The sequence below is a fragment of the Podarcis raffonei genome, chromosome 1 (assembly GCF_027172205.1).
Source record: "Podarcis raffonei isolate rPodRaf1 chromosome 1, rPodRaf1.pri, whole genome shotgun sequence".
Classification (NCBI taxonomy): Eukaryota; Metazoa; Chordata; class Lepidosauria; order Squamata; family Lacertidae; genus Podarcis; species Podarcis raffonei.
In genome coordinates, this window is record NC_070602.1 from 99,535,228 (window position 1) to 99,555,155 (window position 19,928).

Here is a 19,928-nt window from a genome sequence, read left to right on the forward strand (position 1 = left end):
TTTGCAAATGAATGCACATTTTATTAATATTCACAATATGTTCAGCTAGCAGGATGTTTTTTGGTTAGGAATTAAGGTTTTATTAATGCAGAGTATACATAGCATTCTCCTTGACCAGCTCTTAAAAGCCATGTTGAATTTAAAGGGCTCCGTTCAGGAGCTCTCCAGGGAGCAAGAAGCCTATCTCCGTGGGTGGGTGAAGGAACCCTGAAGTGCAACCCTGACAAATCTAGTTTTTTAGCATGCCTTGCTTTGAAAGTTTGGGGAATAGGTGACAATGTATTATTTGCTTGTTTATAATATTTATGCCTCCTCCAATGCAGTTACAGTGGTACCTCGGGTTAAGTACTTAATTAGTTCCGGAGGTCCGTTCTTAACCTGAAACTGTTCTTAATCTGAAGCACCACTTTAGCTAATGGGACCTCCTGCTGCCGCCATGCCACCGAAGCACGATTTCTGTTCTCATCCAGAAGCAAAGTCCTTAACCCGAGGTACTATTTCTGGGTTAGCGGAGTCTGTAACCTGAAGCGTATGTAACCCGAGGTACCACTGTACTAATAAGAGAAGAACTAATATATAGAAAACAAATAAGCAGTTTCGTATTTACGCATTAGCCTGACAAACAGGTAAGAAGGGAACTGGATGTTGGTGATTGCATGCAGGAGAATGAATGGCTGGTGGAGGAGGGACAGAGTACCTCATTCATATTCACATAGATGTGAAGTAGGCTCTTGCAGGAGGGATGGTGTTCTTAAACCTCCTTCCACCAACCCTGAGCCTACTAGCAAACATTTTTTTCAGGCTAGTAACTGTTACGAACTTATTTACAAGGGATACATAATATGATACCTTTGCAATTCAGTGATGTCTTACAAAAGCCCTGATGGGAAATGTTCACTACCCAGGCTGCAGATAGCACTGTTGCTGATACCGCTTAAACTCCTGCTCTTTGAAAGTACCATGATGGCCATAGTGGGAAATTATTCTCTCTTCTCTCCCTGCCCCCTAGCAACTAGGGTCAGGTAGGACTAGAGGTTTTGGTCCATGGGGGTGGAGTTTCTCCTCACCAGGACAGCTGTACGCTCTGCAGCTCTTGGCTCTTCTCAGTAGCCTGATGAAAGTTCTGAACATGCAAAATAGGGAGGGAGGGCGGATGATTGAGGAAGCGAGCCCCGGCCACGCCCCCCGGCCAGTGGATTGGCTGGCCGGGCTCTGACGTGGCTGGGATCCCCCAGGCAATGGGGAACAAAGTCCCCCATTGCCCCCGGTAGGGAGTGGGTGACCGTGCGGTCCACCGCAACTCCTCCCCACTGGGAAGTGGAGCGGATTAATGGAAAATGTTCACTGCTGGGCCTTCGACACTGCTGCTTATTCTGGCAAGACTGGCATTTGTGAGCTATAAACTCGGTACAAGTTCCACATGATTATGGCCTTGAGGTTGTTGCTAATTTAGTCATTTAATCTTGTAAAGTTGTGGCAAGGAACCACTGGTCTGCTGGCGCAATTAAGCCTGGCAGGGGCCCAGTTTGGCTCGCAAGGCAGTTTTCCCCAAGCCATGCCCACCTGCCCTGCACCTATGGAGTCTGGAGTGGGGCAGGTAAAGAAGTGGCTCCTTTCTGAAAGCAGGGCTTACAGATGTTGATCAACTGATTGTCAGAGCTCATAACTCATTTGCCTTTGCTCATGTGGTTTGATTTCATGGTGATGTCAGGTGACTTAAAAGTGGGCAGTGGAATTGGAAAGGGTTGAGGGAGGGGGAGGCTGGGGGAAGGTCAGGATCTGGTCTGCTGGTTGGATCCAGTTCCACACCCCTGCTATAAAGGAACAAAATTAGGCACAGTTTGCATGGTGGTCTGTTTTTTTAAAAAATGGGCATCCATATTGTCATGTTTTACTCACTTTATTTTTCAGAATGATCTGTACTGGGACTAGAGCAATTGCAAGGCCAGTTCAACATAGCCAAATCCACTGAAACTTTGCATTCCTTTTTAGTTCAACACATTAAAAATGGTCAAGCAAGTTGAAGCTTAATTTGCTTCAAGATAAGAGGTGTTTGTGTATTTCATCAACAGTTGGTTCAGGGACAGCCTTTCCCCCAACTCAATAGCATCTGCTGTTGCAGTATTTTGCATTCTATCAGGAGGGCAGGTTTGCTCCTGGTGGTACTGACAGTATTCCTATTCAGCTCAGCAATTTCACAGGAGACAGGCAGATTATTGAGTATATCACCTCCATGAGGTAACTCATTTTCAGTGACTCATCCTTGGGGGATTTACAAAAAAGACAGACTCTACAGGCATATCTCAGGGATTCTTTTTAACCTCAGGAATCAGAAAGAACAATTGTCAATTAAGTGTTCTTATCAAGAGGTCAACAGAATTTCAGGAGGTGTATCTTTTATTGGATGTGCCTTATCTAGCTAGAGACATTTTTAAAAAGCATTGCAGGAATTGAGAGAGTCACAGTGGACATGCTAGCAATTCTAAATAGTAAGTGAATATCCTAATACATATCAGAACAGAAATGATCTAAACATCTTACAATAGTAAGAAATCCATTTTCATGTAAACAGTTGAGTTTCAATTAATTAAATATTAAAACTAGACATTGTATCTAAAAAGTAGCTAGTCTTTATGCACAGATTAACAGTTTACTAAAATGTAACACTCATTTCAATAAGATCACTTCTAAATACAAGTTCTTTCCATTATGTTCTGAAAATCTCTAAACTGAGGATCAGGAAATTCTCCCTTTGTCTGAAATAGAAGGCTACTTCATGAGAAATACAGTACACATACACCATGCCCTAGTCCTAATAGCTGAATGTTTGGTGGAGGTAAGGGACAGCCTTAAGCTAGGCTTCTTCTGCTGAGCTTTCTTAACAGATGGGTTTCATATTGAGAAAGATGTTTCCTGGTAGGCCTATCAGCGGTTCTCAACCTGTGGGTCCCCAGATGTTGGACTACAACTCCCATCATCCCTGAGCTCTGGCCTTGCTAGCTAGGGGTGATGGGAGTTGTAGTTCAACAACATCTGGGGACCCACAGGTCAGAAAGGGTGGTAGATCATTGCATCTCCTTCTGTAAGTAAGAACATTCAACACATTAAGCTACATATCTCATCTTTGGCCTAAACTAGACATTATGGTGAATATATTGCTGCTATCAAAAATGTCAGCCACACCTGTTGTTGCCAGTTTATTCTCTATATTATCTCATAGATTATATTTGTCACCTGATGTCACGATACCCTGTGTTGGTCTGCCCCTGTTCAATATTATTAGCTGTCACTTGTGGGAGGTGAGAGTGAAAGCACAGAGCACCATGACATTGGTAAGTTCATAACTTATAAAAATGAAACCGTGAATATTAATAAAAGAAGGAAAGCAGACGAGAGCCATTTTGTGAAAATCTGTGCTGTGCAAATATTTATTTATTTAGTAGATAGATTTACAAAAGAAATCAAAAGACAGTTTTTCCTTTTGTAAGTTTGTAATCATTGTTTGAAAACTTGCTTCTGTAAGCAAGTTTTAAACACAATATAAAAGAAGGAACCCACACACAAATGCGTTCCTGCCAAGATTGGCGGTGGAAGAAAGCATTTTGCAAAATAGTTGTCCTAGCATGGTTGGATGCTTTTTCTTTCCCAAAACATAACCACTAACTATATCATGAGTTTGTAATCCGGTTTTATATTGCATGCTTTTTTCCCAACCCATTCAGGAAGCTTTAAAAATAATAATAATGATTGTTTCAGTTTTGTCTTTTATAAAAGAAATATTTCACATTGATTATTTGTGAAAATTATTTGTGAAAATTACGAGTTTAAACTACTGTACTACTGCTATTGTTGTTCTCAACATTATGCGGCAACTGAGCCTGTTCATGGGGGCCACTAGGGGGCGCATTGGAAGATGGCCGACAATACCATCTCTCCGACCCACACGGGGTAATTAAGAGGCTGTTATGGGAGTAGGCAGCCTCCCTTGTTGCCCCAAGGAAATGGGGAACACTGCCCTTGCCTGCTGTGCCCATAAATCACCCCCTAATTCGAAAGAAGGGGGTGAGGGCCCTAGGCAGAATGCCCCCGTGTGGACCTCGGCTCTCCTGGACGCTGTCTCTGATCACGCACTAGTTGCAGCAATTTGGAATAATTAATTACAAAAGAAGCAAATGCACATATTTCAAGTGAAGAAGGGGAGTGAAGTCTGCTAATTTAAGTGACCTCTGCAAAAGAAGACGACGGGTTGGAGAAACAGGAATATTTTACGATGAAGATACACCAAAGGCTGGGTATGTTGACAACAACGGGACTGAATGGGGGGGGGAACCTTTTTTACTTTCCTTCTATGTGATTTACAAGAACCCCTCCTATTAGAATCGTCTGTTGAACTGACCCAAGCAGGATGATTAAGGTCTGTGTGGAGATAAACTTTAACCAAAAGTATGCTTTATGGAGATCGAGAAGCAATAAGAGCTTTTGGGAATGGTGCAGCAATTAATTCGGAGTTGCCATCTTGCCAAAGGATTTATAGCCGGGAGGAAGAACGGACTTGTTTTCAGACTGCATTCCTAGTGAATCTCCTCAGAGGTTTTGAGAAAGGAGGCAGATTGGTGAAGATTAATGACGCTAAGACTGTTTTGATGTATGGAAGTGATGTTATATGGAAAACGTCTGGATATGGCTACTGGATAAAAAAAAACAATATCCACGCAGGATTACAAACTGTTCTAACTAGCTTGCGGAGATTATCAGAGGTCACAAAGAGAAAGGAAAAATATATGAAAATAACAACAAGAGATGTGGAAAAACAATAAGAAAGGACTGGATAGTACTGTGAACATCATAAGATATTTGTGGACATTAAAACAGCAGTAAGAAGCAAGAAGTTGATTGGATCCCCTTCGAAACTTGAAATATGGGTACCCCCAACAAAAATTTAAAATTCGGCTGTGTAATTTGGAATTTATGTAATTTGGTTTGATTTGATGTGATTGGTTGGTTAATAAAAAATTATTCTTAAAAAGAGCCTGTTCATCCCTCATTGGACTGTTTGGTGGTGGTTGTGATTTGGCCCCTTAGAGGGCTTCCCCCTGCATAATTTTTTGGGGGTACTTCTGAGTCTGCTTTTGCTTCTTTATTGTTTGTGGGTGGTGCCTTTGTGACAGGATAAGGATGGATGGTTGGAAAATGAGTTCACTATTAATTAATGAGTTCACTATAAAAACTGGCCCTGCGATAAAATGGGACTGCTCATGTTCAGAGTTTCATTCAAATACTAATACTTACCTCTAGGATTCTCCATTTCATTCTGCTGGTACATGCCTCCCTTTAGATTGTAAATAGTGTCTTATTGGCAACATAGGGATTAGCAAACTCATTATGAGTCTGCTATTAATGCATGTCAGCGTCACCAACATGGTGCTCATGGGTGCTCATGCGTCATCAGAGGCCTTCCCTGGCACCCACAGGATATCACCCTCTGGCTGAAGATAGGTTTGAAAGAAGCATTCTATTGTAGCCATATAATAGGTTGTGGGGTGTGTTTGGTTGTAGGGTGCATCACTACTCATGTGTAATGAAGCCTCAAACATGGCCTCAGCTCAAACAAGTCACTGTTCAGAGAACTGCTCATTATATTCATTTAATTTGGTTAAAGCAAAGTGGATGGTTTTGGGCAACATGTTCACCACTCCCAATGTCTGTCTTAAAAGTGGTGTGATAATTCACCTAGATGAGTAATTATATAATTAAAAATTAAAAACACTTCTAATGTCATCAGAAGAAAGTACATGTATAAGAGTATATTTGGAATGAAATCTATATTTGGAAAGAAGTCTAGACCACAGTGTCTCCATTGCATCTTATCAATTGATTTGTGTCCAGATAGCTAAATCACACTTTTATCATTGGCACATGATAAAAATACTGAAAAGGACAATGAGGTTTTTGCTGCAACTTTTCTGTATTGGTATTCATGAATAGAAGCTAGGTGATGGTATTGTAATTTGTGAAATCTCCTCACCTCAGTTTTTCTTAAGTACATAATGCTTCTGTGACTGTTTACTTGGAAGTAAATGCTACATGCTAAATGAGACAAAGAAGTGTATATAAGATTACCACTTCAGACAGCTAACTGTCTTAGAGAGTCACTGCTTGAGTATTATGATGTTTTGGATTTTTGTGGAGGCATTAATATGTTTTCACCCATGCAATACAAGCCATTTCATCTTTCCAATGCATAAAGCCTTTTATAAGTTATCCCCAAACCAGTCCTTTTTGTGTAACTTTTATTCAAAGGGATTTTCTTGTTTTAGGAACAGAGTATATTCCAGTATTCTTATGAGGTCGTGCTTTTATAGTATTTATACATATACATTGAATATTGCATATACTATACATATTGCATAGTGCTGCAATAACCTGTGTTGGCAAAATGGTAATGGTAGCAAGAGAAGCTCAGCAAATGAAACCTTAACTACTGCTGGAGAGTTCAGCTAAGCTTTCCAGTATATAATAGACTTTGGAACATGGATCTTGATAAGAAAGTAAGAACTATTGATCTGTGCTCTCAGCTGACTTCTCACTTGATGGTCAGATCTGGACTTACTCTGAAGCAACTGAGTTCAAGATCAGGGGGCAGGTTTAGAGTGAGGGAAGATTTTGAGTGAAGCCCACAGTTTTGGTATGCATGGTGTGAAGAAGTACTTTATTTCTGCCTGTCCCGAATCTTCCAGCATTCAGCTTTTCTTTATCCACTTTCTCCTTACCGTGCATATAGCCAGATTGGGTTTAATGCTAAACTCTGGTTAGTTTAAATTATAGCTGCATAAAGAGAGCTTGGTTCTGTGCAAGCCTTACTTCTGTCCCCTCACATAGTGCTAAACTATGGTTTAGCATTATTTATTATTATTTTGTTTATTACCTTTCTATACTGCCCTTCTGCCAAGGATCACAGCGCAGAGCACAACATAAAAATACAAAATGAGAATGCAAAATACATAATAAGAAAACCAACCAACCAACCAACCAACCAATAACCCCTTCCCACAAACACATTTAAAAGGCCATGAAATGTTCACTTAGTCAAAGGCCTGGTTATAGATAAACTTTATGCCTGGCACATAAAGATATGAAATGAAGTCTCCCGGCGAGCCACCCTGGGGAGAGCATTCCACAAATGGGGAGCCACGGCATAAAAGGCCCTTTCTTGTATTGCTGCCCTCCAGGCCTCTCAGAATTATTGCAGCGTCTGGGTCAGGTCATATGGGGAAAGCCGGTCCTTGAGATATTAATATCCTGAGCCATTTAAGGTTTTATAGGTCAAAAGCAGCACTTTGAATTGGGCCCAGATTCTAATTGGCAGCCAATGCAGTTGGGCTAGAATTGTGTGACCTGCATCTAACACAGCACCAAGTAAGTGTCCTGTCAGCACAAGGATTTACACTTGTGTAGTAGGATTTCCCCTTTTACCCGCCCCCCTGGCCCCTTACACCCCCTCTAACTGTACTGGGGTTTCCCCAAAACCTCTGGAGCAGATTTTGGGAGGGAGCAGTTTGTGTGGGGCGTAGGAGAGGGAGAGAAAGTCTTGTTGCACAAGTGTAAATCCTTGTGCTGATGGGACACTCAGCACTGCATTGGCTACAAGCTTCTGTGAAACAGGTCACTGTACTAACTCTATTGAAAAGAAGTCTTGTTTGCTGTGATGTTATGTGTGAGGATTCATTTACATAGTTGCATATGATGAGAAGCTGTGAAAGAGGAAGAACAAGTACTTTTAGTCAGTATGTTACCTAGTCACGAGATGATATCTGCCCTTATCTGAGCCTCGTAATTTCGCACCAACATGTTTTAAATGTGTAACGCATACTCAGCTTCTATCCATAGTTAAGCCATAATTAACTTTCATTAGGTTATCCTCCTGAGTATACCTTCCTTCAAAATCACATACAAAATGTCTTCCCAGTTCAAATCATGCTTGCCCTGTCCAGATTCTTTGCAAGAATCTTAGCAATCTGTCAATAGAATATTGTCTCCCTTTTTCCCACCCCTTATATAGTTTTTTTAAATCCATCATTTCTAGCTACATTTGACAAGTGATGAGGCCTACAAGTTCATCCCTTCATTTTGAAAGAATTTTATAGGCTGACAGCCTCATTAGTGGCTTCATTAGAATTAGCACATCACACTTATAAATGCAATTATTTTCTGAGAGCTACGTAGTTTAGAGGAGATTTAATATACCGAAGTATTGTTTTAATAATTTAGATGGAGCATAAGGAAGAACTCAATAGTCTCAAGCTTTCGTGTTATTTTTAGGTAAAGATACAGGAATTTATGCCCTTGCTATTCATTTTCACACCTTGCTTATAAAGAGACCTTTTGGGGGGGGGGGTAAAATATTCTTTAATTTGTAGTCCATGCACAAAATGTACCATCGTTTTTCTTCAGTTTCATGAATACTGCAGCTTTATAATACTAATTTTTGTATTATTCTTTACTTTAAAAATGCTGCCATCAAGTGGTAATTTCTATGCATGCTTACATAGTTCATTTCTAGTATTTTCTTGGAGTTTCACATCAAAATGCACGTAAGGCCCTGTAGAGCCTGCCTTCCCTCAGAAATCCTCAGTAGATTTTGAGAACCTGCTTCTTCGCTTGCTTCCAGTTGTGGGGAGCTTATTTCCATAGTATGGAACTACAGTAGATGACAGAGCAATCCTATACATATCTACTCAGATGTAAATGCGGCTGAGTTCATCATTGCCAACAAACAACATACTTGAGGCTTCCCAAAGGGTCATGCTGTTGTTTAATCAATGTGCAGTTGTTCTTTGCTGGGGGTTCGGGTATGTTTCCCACAACTAGCATTCTCAGGTAGGAAAAGAGCATGTTCTAGGCATGTACAATATTAGATCCTATCAAAGTGAATCCAGCCCACCCACCCTTGCTTGCTTATGTGCCTGTGACTGAGAGAGGGAGCCTGGGACCACAGGCAGGCCCCATCTAGGTTGTGAGTTGCATTTGCTTTCAGGAGTCCTGGGGTTGAATAGTTTTGGTATACTGGTGGTTGTATCACATATTTTTTGGGCCACAGCTAGCAGTCCTATTACAATAGCGTTGTACAGAGCATTAGTTGTGGAAGGGTCATGATGCTTCTTGCCTAATTTCTAGACAGATGCAGCCCATTTTCTGGCTTTCCAACCATTACATTGCATGGAAATAACGATTTCTGTATATACAAAGCAAACTTAAAATCACTTCTTTGTCCATAAGGGTTGCTTTGTTGGATTTGACCTGGCTCATGCTGTAGGCAACGTGGAACTGCATTTACACGAATGGGGAGTAGACTTTGCCTGCTGGTGTTCCTATAAGGTGAGAATGTCTTTAGTATTCTGGAGTATTTCTAATACAGTTAAAAATCAACAGATATTGCAAAAACAGCCAAACAGAACCCTTGGTTAAAGACTGAAGAGAACTGCTCATTATTTGTTTCATATAAACCTGTGTTATATGTATTACATTTTAAATACATGTAAGCTAGGTAAGCTGCTTCAGTACAGCTTTGCCCTCAACAGTTGGCAATTCAAAACATGGTCATGAAGAAACGCTTTCAAAATATGCTGAAGGTTCTGCAAGATTGTAGGAAAACGGAAATCCACTAATATGGAGCATCATCTGAAGAAACCACTTTACGTGATCTTAGCCAATATTACAAGAAGCTATGCAATTTAAAATATAAAGCTGTTTTAAGGAACACTTTCCTTACTGGTTCACACTCGCTCACATTATACTTAAATCAAAGTCAGTCTGCAGTTTCCAAAGAGAGGTCAGTTATGCTTTCCTGCATGATAAAACTAAAAATATATGTAAATGCTTACTTCTATCTTACAGTACCTCAATTCGGGAGCAGGAGGTCTAGCTGGTGCTTTCATTCATGAGAAACATTCCCAGACTGTAAAACCAACGTAAGTATCTTTCACATTTTCAAAAAACTATCCTAATAATGAAGAGTTTGCTAAACACATTTGTGTGTGTGTGTGTGTGTACTAACATATACAATTCATTTATTTTTGTGTGTTAAACCCAACCCTACAAATGGAAATGTACACTAAGGTTGCAGTCCTATACACACTTACTTCCAGAAAAGTTTTTCCCCTGAGCATTCATTTATAAGATGATGCTGTAAACCAGCCAGTGTTATTTTGCAGGAATACACAGTTTTAAAAGTAACAGTGTTAATACTTTTTTAGACAAATAAAACCCATCTGAAGAAATAAAACAAGCATGGTGTTTGAATTGCTGTTTCAAAATTGTGATAACTTGCTTTGTTTATGTGCACACACAGTCTATTTTGCCTTCATGGAGATTGATATCAGCTCAGTCATACATAGCAGCAAACCAAAATTTCTTAGCGGTATTCTTTTAACCAGGGAATCAAGTAATCAAGAAAACCACCTCCTTCATCCTCGTGATTCTTCATTTTGAAAAATAGCTTCCTAGGAACTAACTGCTTCTACTTCCTTGAGTATTCTTTGTTGTTTTCAACAGCCTTGATTTTCTGAGACTATGGCACTGGGACTGATCACACTGAAAGAATACCACAATGCATTTTATTGTATACATAAATAAATGCATGAAATATATTTTCGCTTCTGTGTGATAGAACTGCAAGAGTGTGCTAGAAGCACAATAACAGGTTCAAATCCACGACCCTGAGATCAAGAGTCTCATGTTTTACTGACTATATAGTATGGAGAATTGACAATGAGATAGCTTTTCTTTTTTTAATACTATGAAAATATGGAGAGCAAAAAGTAATATGGTGATAAATGTGTGTGTGTAATATTGTATTTAGAAGTAGGTAAGTGTAAGAGGTTATATGCAGCTTGCTGTCAGTTGCTGCATATACAAGGAAGCTGTTATAGGCCTTTGTGGTTCATAGTTAAACCTGTCAGCATTTATACAAGATAGGAGGATTCAAAAGGTCACGTTATGAAAGGCCAGTTAATTAACGTTCTGCTGGCTCACATTGACTCATAGTTATAAACCAATGGGATGTCAGATAATAGAAGTGATTGTTGGTGAAAGGTCTGAAATTGTATAAAAGCACACTCCCAGAATTGCTAAGGATCAATGTGTGGCCTGCATGGGCACTGTGAACAGTTCAGGCAGAAAAGAGCCTGAGGAAGTAGCAGGCAGAGGAACAGGAGTTGAGATGAAAGGAAGGCAGAAGGTATGAGAGGGACAGCAGGAGGCAGTTTGCCTCAGGAAACAATAAGGCTTAAGACAAGATACATGTATGACCTGACCCAAAGTCAAACTTCAGGAGAAGCTGAAGGAAACTTGCCAGATCTTTTCAACCCTGTATCTTTCCATTAAGTACTGAATCAGAGAGCAGGTGCAGTCCGAAATGTGAAGATTTTGTTGCCATTCCGCCACCACCTCTTCTACCTGGGCCATGTGGTGGCACCCACTAAGCAGCAGTGGTGATGGAAGTTTCTGGTGATATTTGAGTGGCCACTGCTGCTTCTCCACTAATGGCAGGGTGGGCAGGGGGCGTGCAGGGGCACTGCCTCTTAGTGTTCTACCACCTGAGGCAGCTGACTCAGCCTGCCTCTTGGGTGGGCCGGCCCTTCAGGAGAGAGAGCTTCAAGTCTTGTCCATTAGCGTTTCTGGGATTTTAATCAGGACTGTCCTTTAGCGTTTCTGGGATTTTAATCAGGACAATAAACTGAGATAAGAATATAACCGCTTCCTTAATGTAACAGTACAAATTTGAATCAGAAACAGTTTAAATGTAAAGGTAAAGGGCCCCCTGACCGTTAGGTCCAGTCATGGATGACTCTGGAGTTGTGGCACTCATCTCGCTTTACTGGTCGAGGGAGCTGGCGTTTGTCCGCAGGCAGTTTTTCCAGGTCATGTGGCCAGCATGACTAAGCAGCTTCTGGTGAACCAGAGCAGCGCACGGAAACGCCGTTTACCTTCCCGCCGGAGCGGTACCTATTTATCTACTTGCACTTTGAAGAGCTTTTGAACTGCTAGGTTGGCAGGAGCAGGGACTGAACAACAGGAGCTCACCCCGTTGCAGGGATTCGAACCACCGACTTTCTGATCGGCAAGCCCTAGTCTCTATGGTCCTCTAGTCTATTAATATATATTGTATGGGCAACATCCAGTGCTGTTTGTCTGCATGTGCAATGGGACTTCAGTTTCTCTTCTCACCCACTTGCAGCCCCCTCTTGCCACCCATATCTGCTCTGGAGGGTTCACCAACTTTCCAGAGCTGATCATAGGCACTTGCAGTGCAGTTCAGCAAAGAGAAGAGGAAGTAGAAGCCCCATTGCATGAGTGGATGACAACTTGGGCTTCATTGAATCTCACCCTATATAAACAAAGAGTTTAATAAATGCAAACGTATTTCTTTAACATTTTAAAACACCTGTGCATGTTCATTCCATTATTCAATCATCACCTTATACTACAGTACCAAGGGTGGTTTATAATAAAAGAAAGAAAAAATAAGTTTCAATAAATTACATATAAAGTGGACAAGATAAAATATTATTAAAGATTTTATGGTGGCAGCAGAATTTGTAAACAAAGAAGGTGTGTGTGTGTGTGTGTGTGTGTGTGTGTGTGTGTACGTGTACAGGAAGCCCACAACTTGTGCTTGCTTTACTTAAGCAATTGCAACCTTACACATGATGGGAGACGAATAAGTAAATAAAAAAATGGCAAGTGGGGGAAACCCACTACTCTCCACTTATTTATTTTTCCCACCAGTGGGTTTTCCTTGCTTACTGTGCTTTGGGAAGGCAGTGTAAGGGCTCTGGTAGTATTGCAGAGCCTGTTGAGGAAGATGCCTTCACGCTTCCGGGCTCTGGGATATTCACAGGAAAGCTTTGAGAAGTTCTCAGGGCCCTCCTATGATCTTCCCAGGCCCCAGTAAGCAGCACTCCACATTGTGGGATGGGGCGGTTCTGCGGGTACCTGACTTTTCACAATTTTATCTTTGCATGCAGACCCCCAGAACCGAACACTCACATAAGTGGCAGGCTCACTGCATGTGTGTACACACACACACACCCTAAATATCTGGAAGGGTTGTTAAGCCAAATCTTCCACAGTTTGGTAGCATGGTAGCATCAGTCACAGTTTAGGGAAGCCATCCCAAAGTACTTCAGCTTTGCATTGAGGAGTTCAGCCAATGTCAGTCTGCTGGGAATCTGCTTTCTGCTATAAATGCATCTAATAGTGAAAAAATAATGTTTTAAAATAAGTAACCCCAAGTCATGTCAAATAGATGCTTTAATAGAGTAGTTTCGATTTTTAAAATTATTCTTTTAAACAGTATCTTTAATGTCTTTGGTTTGTGAACAAAACCAAAGAGAAATTCAGCTCTGTGGCTAATGGCTTTTTAATAGTGTCATGTTTTCATTAAAATTATATCCAACTATAAAGCTAGGAAGCATTAGGCAAAGATATGCATTATCAAAGCCTTTATAATCTATGAAAATTAAGTGCTCTTCGATGGTACGCTTGCTGCATGAAAACAAATATTTTTCAGTACATCACATTCTTTAAGAATAGTAGCATTATATATTCTAAAAGATCTTAACAAATGTAAATATTTCTTTCTAGTGCTAATGTTTTAAGACACTGCTGGTTTATATTTTGATATTAGCTAGAATTAGGAAGTCTAAATCTCAGAGTAAAAGTAGTTATGGTACAAGCACAATTGCATTATAAGCAAGGCTGTCTAGACAGATAATATTGTTCGCAACAGTCTAGACACAATAATTCTGATTAATTCTTGGAATCATTTTTAGTACTTCTAATTGAGAAGAACTCATTATGGGAGATAACAGCAATTTACAAGCTGATTCTTGGAGATTCTGATTTGCTTGAGATAAATGTCAAGAAGTTTGTTGCTTCTTTAAACTATTTTCTTTGTTTTTCTTTCACTTGTCTGTCACCTCTCCTGTCCCGTATAAATGTATTTTATGGATCTTCTTACATTGTCTTTGGTAATTTATGCACAAAGGGAGCATGACAGAAATATTACTCCCCCCCCCCCCTGCAATTTCCATCATCCAAATTAAAGAAATAAAAATAGTTGGGGTTACAAGGCTATTGCTTCTCACAGAATACTAGCAATGCCAATTATGTTCTACTGGATGTATAAAATGCTTGCAGCCACTAGTCTCCTGTAACCTTGTTTGAAATTTGCAGGTCTGTTTTAAAAATGCTCCAGGAGGAAGCCTTTTCAGCTTTCTTTGGGACAGAAAGATCCAAGAACCATCACATAGAAGACTAAACTGTAAATTGTGAAACGTTCTATTTTAGGAGCATTTGTTGTAATGTGTTTTTTCTCCCTTGGGTGTTGAATTTCTTCCAATAGACTTAGCTCCCCCTACTGCTCAAAGGAAAGAAACTCTATAATTTAGAATGAAATTGTTGCCTTTCCCTCTCTTTGAGGCCTCAGTTCATTTCCTGTCTTTGCTTGGAGCAGACCATTTGATCTAGGTATACTGTTGTCTGTGTCCTCTTCCCCAGGCCTGTGTATTTTGTCCTTTTCCTTGACTTCTTTGTTGTGTGTGAGGTTAGCCTCTCCACCTGGTCCTTTCTTGATTTTTTTAAATCTCTCAGTCAGCTTCTTAGCTGTGACTGGTGCTTGTTTCTCTCCCCACGGCCACCTCAGTCCTTTCCAAAGGTTCCTTGATTAAATTTCTGGCTAATATTATTTCCATCTGCTTCTGAGCCAAATTCTCTGCATCCCCCCCTCTCAGCATTCTAAAAAAAAATAAAAATATTCTATAGTCTTTCTGGCCCCTTCCCTTCCACACCTCAATTGCCTTTCTGTTGCTCTGGTGAAGGCAAGGTGAGCATCAAAACAATGGGAAAGTCATCTAGGAAAAGATTCACTACCTCTCACAACTCAGTGTGCATGTTTCTCATCAAGCTCAGCAGTAGCTGCTCTCGGAGCACTTGTGGGTATGTGCTAGCTAGGATTCAGGATCTGCAGCACCTCCCAACTGTGGTGTGCACATGCACGCGCGCGCGCACACACACACACACACACACACACACACATGCTTTGGCGGTGGACTGTCCCAGTTCCAGCTGAGTAGACACACGGTTACAGTGTTAGCTCAATAGAGCTAGGGAGGGTGTGGTCAATTCTCCTGCATGGCTTTTGTAGACTGCAGCCTTTTGTAGACTTGGAGAAGGTCCAAAATCCACAGGCCTTGAGAGGGAGCCTGGAACTCCTTCACATCTTCCATCGTGAGCAAGACATGACTCTCAGATGACGACGAGTAACATATTTTGCCATCAAATTTAGACTCGTCCACATCTGAGGATGAGTTTGTGGTGTTTCAGCAGTCCCCATGTCTAGTCTCAAGCAAGGCCCTTCGATTCTTTTGTTTAAGTCAGGGGATCTCAACGCAGATAAAAAGCACCTTATTATTGGACCTTTCAGCTGAGATGCTTGGGCAGAGCAAGGCTTTGGGGTCTCATCCCTCAGCATTGAGTGGTCAGGAGAGCATCCATTCTTCAGGTCCCCCAAGTAACATGCTAAGACTGAAACAGCACTCCTCTTCTGAAGAGGATGTGGAAGGAGCTTCAGAGCTAAAGACAAGCCCTAATAAAAAGAACAACACCTGCACATAGATAACTTTTGCCTGGCAAACTTGACCGCCTGGATCTATTTCTGTTATCCTGAGTTGGAGGATGGGGAATGAAGTGATGGGTCTGAGATGGAAGAGGAGCATACTTGAATTACTAGACAGTTTTGGAAAACCCTTTACTTACCATTATTATGTAAAACATTGATGCTCTGGGACCTGAATGTTTCATCTCTTCAGCCCACAACATTTAGGGCATGAGTTTTGCCAGACCTGATGCCTTCTGGAAAAGGCATTTTTTGTACCTCCCCATTTAAGAAACCAGTCAAAGCTGAATAGACCATGCCTTTGCAAAGCAAAAGAACTGTAGCATATGCTGACTAGGTTTATATTCTGGATCAACCTTTCCTGGATATTCATAATAAACTATGACTGACAGTATAGTCTGTGGAGCAGAGCTATTAACTATGGATTTCCAACATTATTTGGCATAAAAGGTTAAACGCCACTTACACAATGATTCTCTTTATTTCAAATAAAGGTAAAAGGCTATGTTTTGCCATAATTTCTGAAAGCATAATAATGGTAATAATGTGGATTTGTACACCTGCAGAACTGTATGTGCAATCTTTAAAACTAAAAACAAGACAGAACACAGACACACAGCAGAACAAAGCAATGGAAATGCAATGTCTGCTGGAGTATTTTATAGTACCATCAGTGTACAGCATGCTTTTTTCAGTGACATAAACTAGTAATTCTCATGTCCTTCCATGCTCAAACATAAACAGCGGGGAGGGAAATCTAGGAAAGCAAATACAGTTTAAATCTGGGTACCATGGAAAATGTGAAACCTTCAAAGTTAGCCTTAGTATTTAGCATTTATTTGGGACTTTAAGATTAGTCCTCATATTGATTTCGAGCAATTGCATCCTTGTGTTTTTCTGCTTTTTGCTTCCTACGTCACCAGGATGTTCCAGGTCTCCAAATAAGGGAGTGAGACAAAAGTGAATTTGTCTATGTCAGAGTATTCCATTTTATAGCTGATTTAAATGCAGAACAATTTGCTGTATCCCATACAATCAAATAGAGTAGAATTTAACTGCTGTTGAAGTTGCAGGTGTTATGCTGTGTCTGGAAGGTCTTTACTCCTCGTTTGAATCAAGGATGACACCCAGTGGCCATACAGGGTCATTCCAACATATAAACTGGTATTAAGATTTCATTTCCTTGCCTTTTAGTCTCCTCTTAAAGAAGTAATTAAATTCCTATCCACTTGATCTTCCTGATGCCATTTAAATGATTTGATCAATTGCTTTCATCCAATGACCAATCTTATGGCTACCCTTTCCCCTGCCCATTATAGATTTGTTTATAACTTCTCATCTTTCATATTCTCCTCACTTTATTGATATTTATAGGAAAGTAATTTTTCTGAAATTTATTAAATTACAATGTATGCTGTAAATTATAGCTTTCTTTAAACAAAATGCCAATGGGGTAAGCCACAGAAGAGTCCTTATTCTTGTCCACCTGTCAAGGAAGTTTAATATTTAATACGACTTAACAAGATGTATTAAGATGCAATCTTGGTCTCTAATGTAATTTATCTTGCTTTGGATCAGATATGCACTTTATATTTATTCAAAAACACAGGGCATAAAACAACACCATTAGCTACAAACCTTTTTTTTTTTTTACATTTCTGGAACATTCAAGTATTCCCTGTCTTGCCTTGTATCAAGCCCTAGAAACCACAATTGCATCTTAGCAAATGGTGATGTTATTAATGTATCTTGTGAAAGCCGGACTGATGTAATGGCTAGTCTTTAGCTGAAACTGGAGTGACGAAGTTCAAATTTCTACTCAGTCCTGAAGCTTATTGGGTAATCTTGGGCTAGCCATATTCCCTGATAGGGTTGTTATAAAAGTAAAAATGGGGTGTGGGCTGGGAGGGAAAAATCATGTATGATAGCCTGAGATCCTTGATAGGATAAAAAAATCAGTGAATAAGTTAGGGGCTGCGAAGCATATCTGTATGGGAATTTCCATGCTTCCAGTTCAGCACATTATTGAAAAACACAGGGAACCCAATTTTCCTAGACTGGGAAATATTCCTAGAAGTAACAAATATATTGATATGTGATGATATACTATAGATGGCTCTACCATTCTTACAGGCCACCATCAATTGTTTGGACATGGAGCTCCAGAGAGGAATATATGAACTATATTGTTTGATAGCCATTAGATGTTCAATGACATCCATAAAAATGTTGAAACAGATTCTAGCTAGAAAAGGGTTCCAGTGCGTACATAAGCATTAGTCTAGGATACCGTTCTAGCTTATTTGTATTTTTTTTATTTGTACAGTTTGTCTCTTTCCCCTCCTGCTTCTCTCCACAAGACAGACTACAAAAGAACTCCTGCTGCCCACCAGAGAGTACTGTTAACATGCTTTTAAATTGCGTTTTTAATTTTTTTAATTTTTTCTCTCGCAAAAATGAATTGTTTTTAAAGGTTTTTATGTGTTTTGAGGGGGGTTATTTGGCTGATTCTGCTTATGTATTTTGTGTTTTTATTTTGCAATTTTATCTTGTGAACTGCCCTAAGACCTGCAGGTATAGGGTGTTATATAAATTTAATTAAATAATAATAATAGTTATCATGGGTCAGTTCATGACAATTTAAAATATGGTAACAAATAAAGACAAAAAAATAAGCTATAATTTAAAAGAATAGTTACTTACGTGAGGAATTATGAAAAAAGAATGAATTGTATTTGGTGAAAATAATTGATATAGTGCCTCAAAGTAGAGCTGTTGCCATATTTCACAGAAGACATTTTTCTGATAAAATTTCTTTTTCTCTGAAGGCTGCTTTGCCGAATTTCCCTCTAATACTCTTCTCTGCTTTTGTGATGCCCAGCAAGCCACATCTACTAAGGCAGTTGCTGCTGCTTCCACTTGTTGCAGAAGAAGCAGCCACAATACCTTTGGGGCTGGAAAAAGAATACTTTGCTACTGTCACTGGTAGTGAGTTACACCTCCAATAAATTGTTGGAGAATTTCTCTTTCTCCTCCCCAAAGAGATTTAGTGAAATGGGTCCCTCGTTTTCTCTACTTACAAATAAGGTGGGTAATTTCTAGAGTCCATTTGTACACAGCTCTAGTTCAAAGAAGTGTAGAGTCCTGTCACTCTCATAATGATGTTATTGGAGACACAATGTTAGCCTGTTCCTTCCCCTTCTTCATCCCTACACCCAGTGCTTTTTTCAGGGATACCCAAGGGTACATAGTACTGACACCTCTTTTTTATTATTTAAGAGTGTGGCACTTACTTTAACAACTTCGTGGTGAGTACGGACACCTATTTTTCTATTTTAAAAGCCCCTGTCAGGATGCCGTCAGCTGCTCCTGGCTGGTTGCCCAGGAAAGCATAAAGACAAGAAAAAGTTTCTTACCATCCTTTGTTATTCAATATTTACAGAGAGAGGCTATAGAACCCAGCCTCTTGGGTAATGGCATTGTCTTGAGTGACTCTCCACCACCCCATCTCTCCCACGTCCTCATTCGTCACTTCTGCAGGTGTTGCTACATGCCTTCTGTCTATGAGCTCTTTGCTCTCCTACTTTCAAGGCTCGCTGGGTTCTGGGAGATGGAGGGTCTGGGATGCTTTCAAATGACACTGTGTCAGTCAGCTGTCGCTCCGCTTCCTCCCTCTCCTCCTCCTCCTCTCCCATTATTTTCCAACTTTTCCCCTCATATGCTTCTGAGCTGTGACCTCCCACAAACCACTGTTGTAAATCTATACTGCCTTCCTCTTCCTCCTCCCTGGAAGGGTCAGGATGGAGAGGTGATCTCCACCATTCCTCCTCTGCCCAGTCCCTGGCTACAAACAATTATCCCCATCTAGTTGGAGAAAGCTCAAAGGAACCTTTGATCAACCTTATTTGAGATGGGGGGACTCATATTATGAACTCCTGCATCTCAAACATTTTTCCATTCTTAAACCCAGCACTTATTTTCAGTGGCAATGCTAAGCTGTTCAACATGTGAAGCATGTAAGAGTAGAACATGTTGTGTATATCCGGCATATTAATGCTTTTTTTTCATCCCAGCTAGGTCTGATTCAGACAGAAGCTCATGCCATTACTGCATTTCTTCCACCTGTTCGCAGATTTCCTGTTTGAGCAACTTCAGTCCTATGGGCACACATAATCTAATGAACAGGGTACATGTAGAAACTCATGACTGCAATTGCAGGAATTCTTGTTACACAAAATGTTTGCCCTATGCA

At 40.3% G+C, this 19,928-nt stretch overlaps 1 protein-coding gene across 5 annotated transcripts in view; it reads left to right on the top strand.

Annotated features, from left to right (window-relative positions):
- The window catches only part of KYNU (kynureninase), an 81,802-nt gene that overhangs the window by 41,495 nt on the left and 20,379 nt on the right, over positions 1 to 19,928 (top strand). For all 5 annotated transcript variants that reach the window (XM_053405925.1, XM_053405916.1, XM_053405944.1 and 2 more), the window contains 2 exons: positions 9,277 to 9,375; positions 9,895 to 9,968. In XM_053405925.1, the coding sequence (XP_053261900.1) occupies positions 9,277 to 9,375; positions 9,895 to 9,968 (173 nt within the window). The remainder of the gene's footprint in view (positions 1 to 9,276; positions 9,376 to 9,894; positions 9,969 to 19,928) is intronic.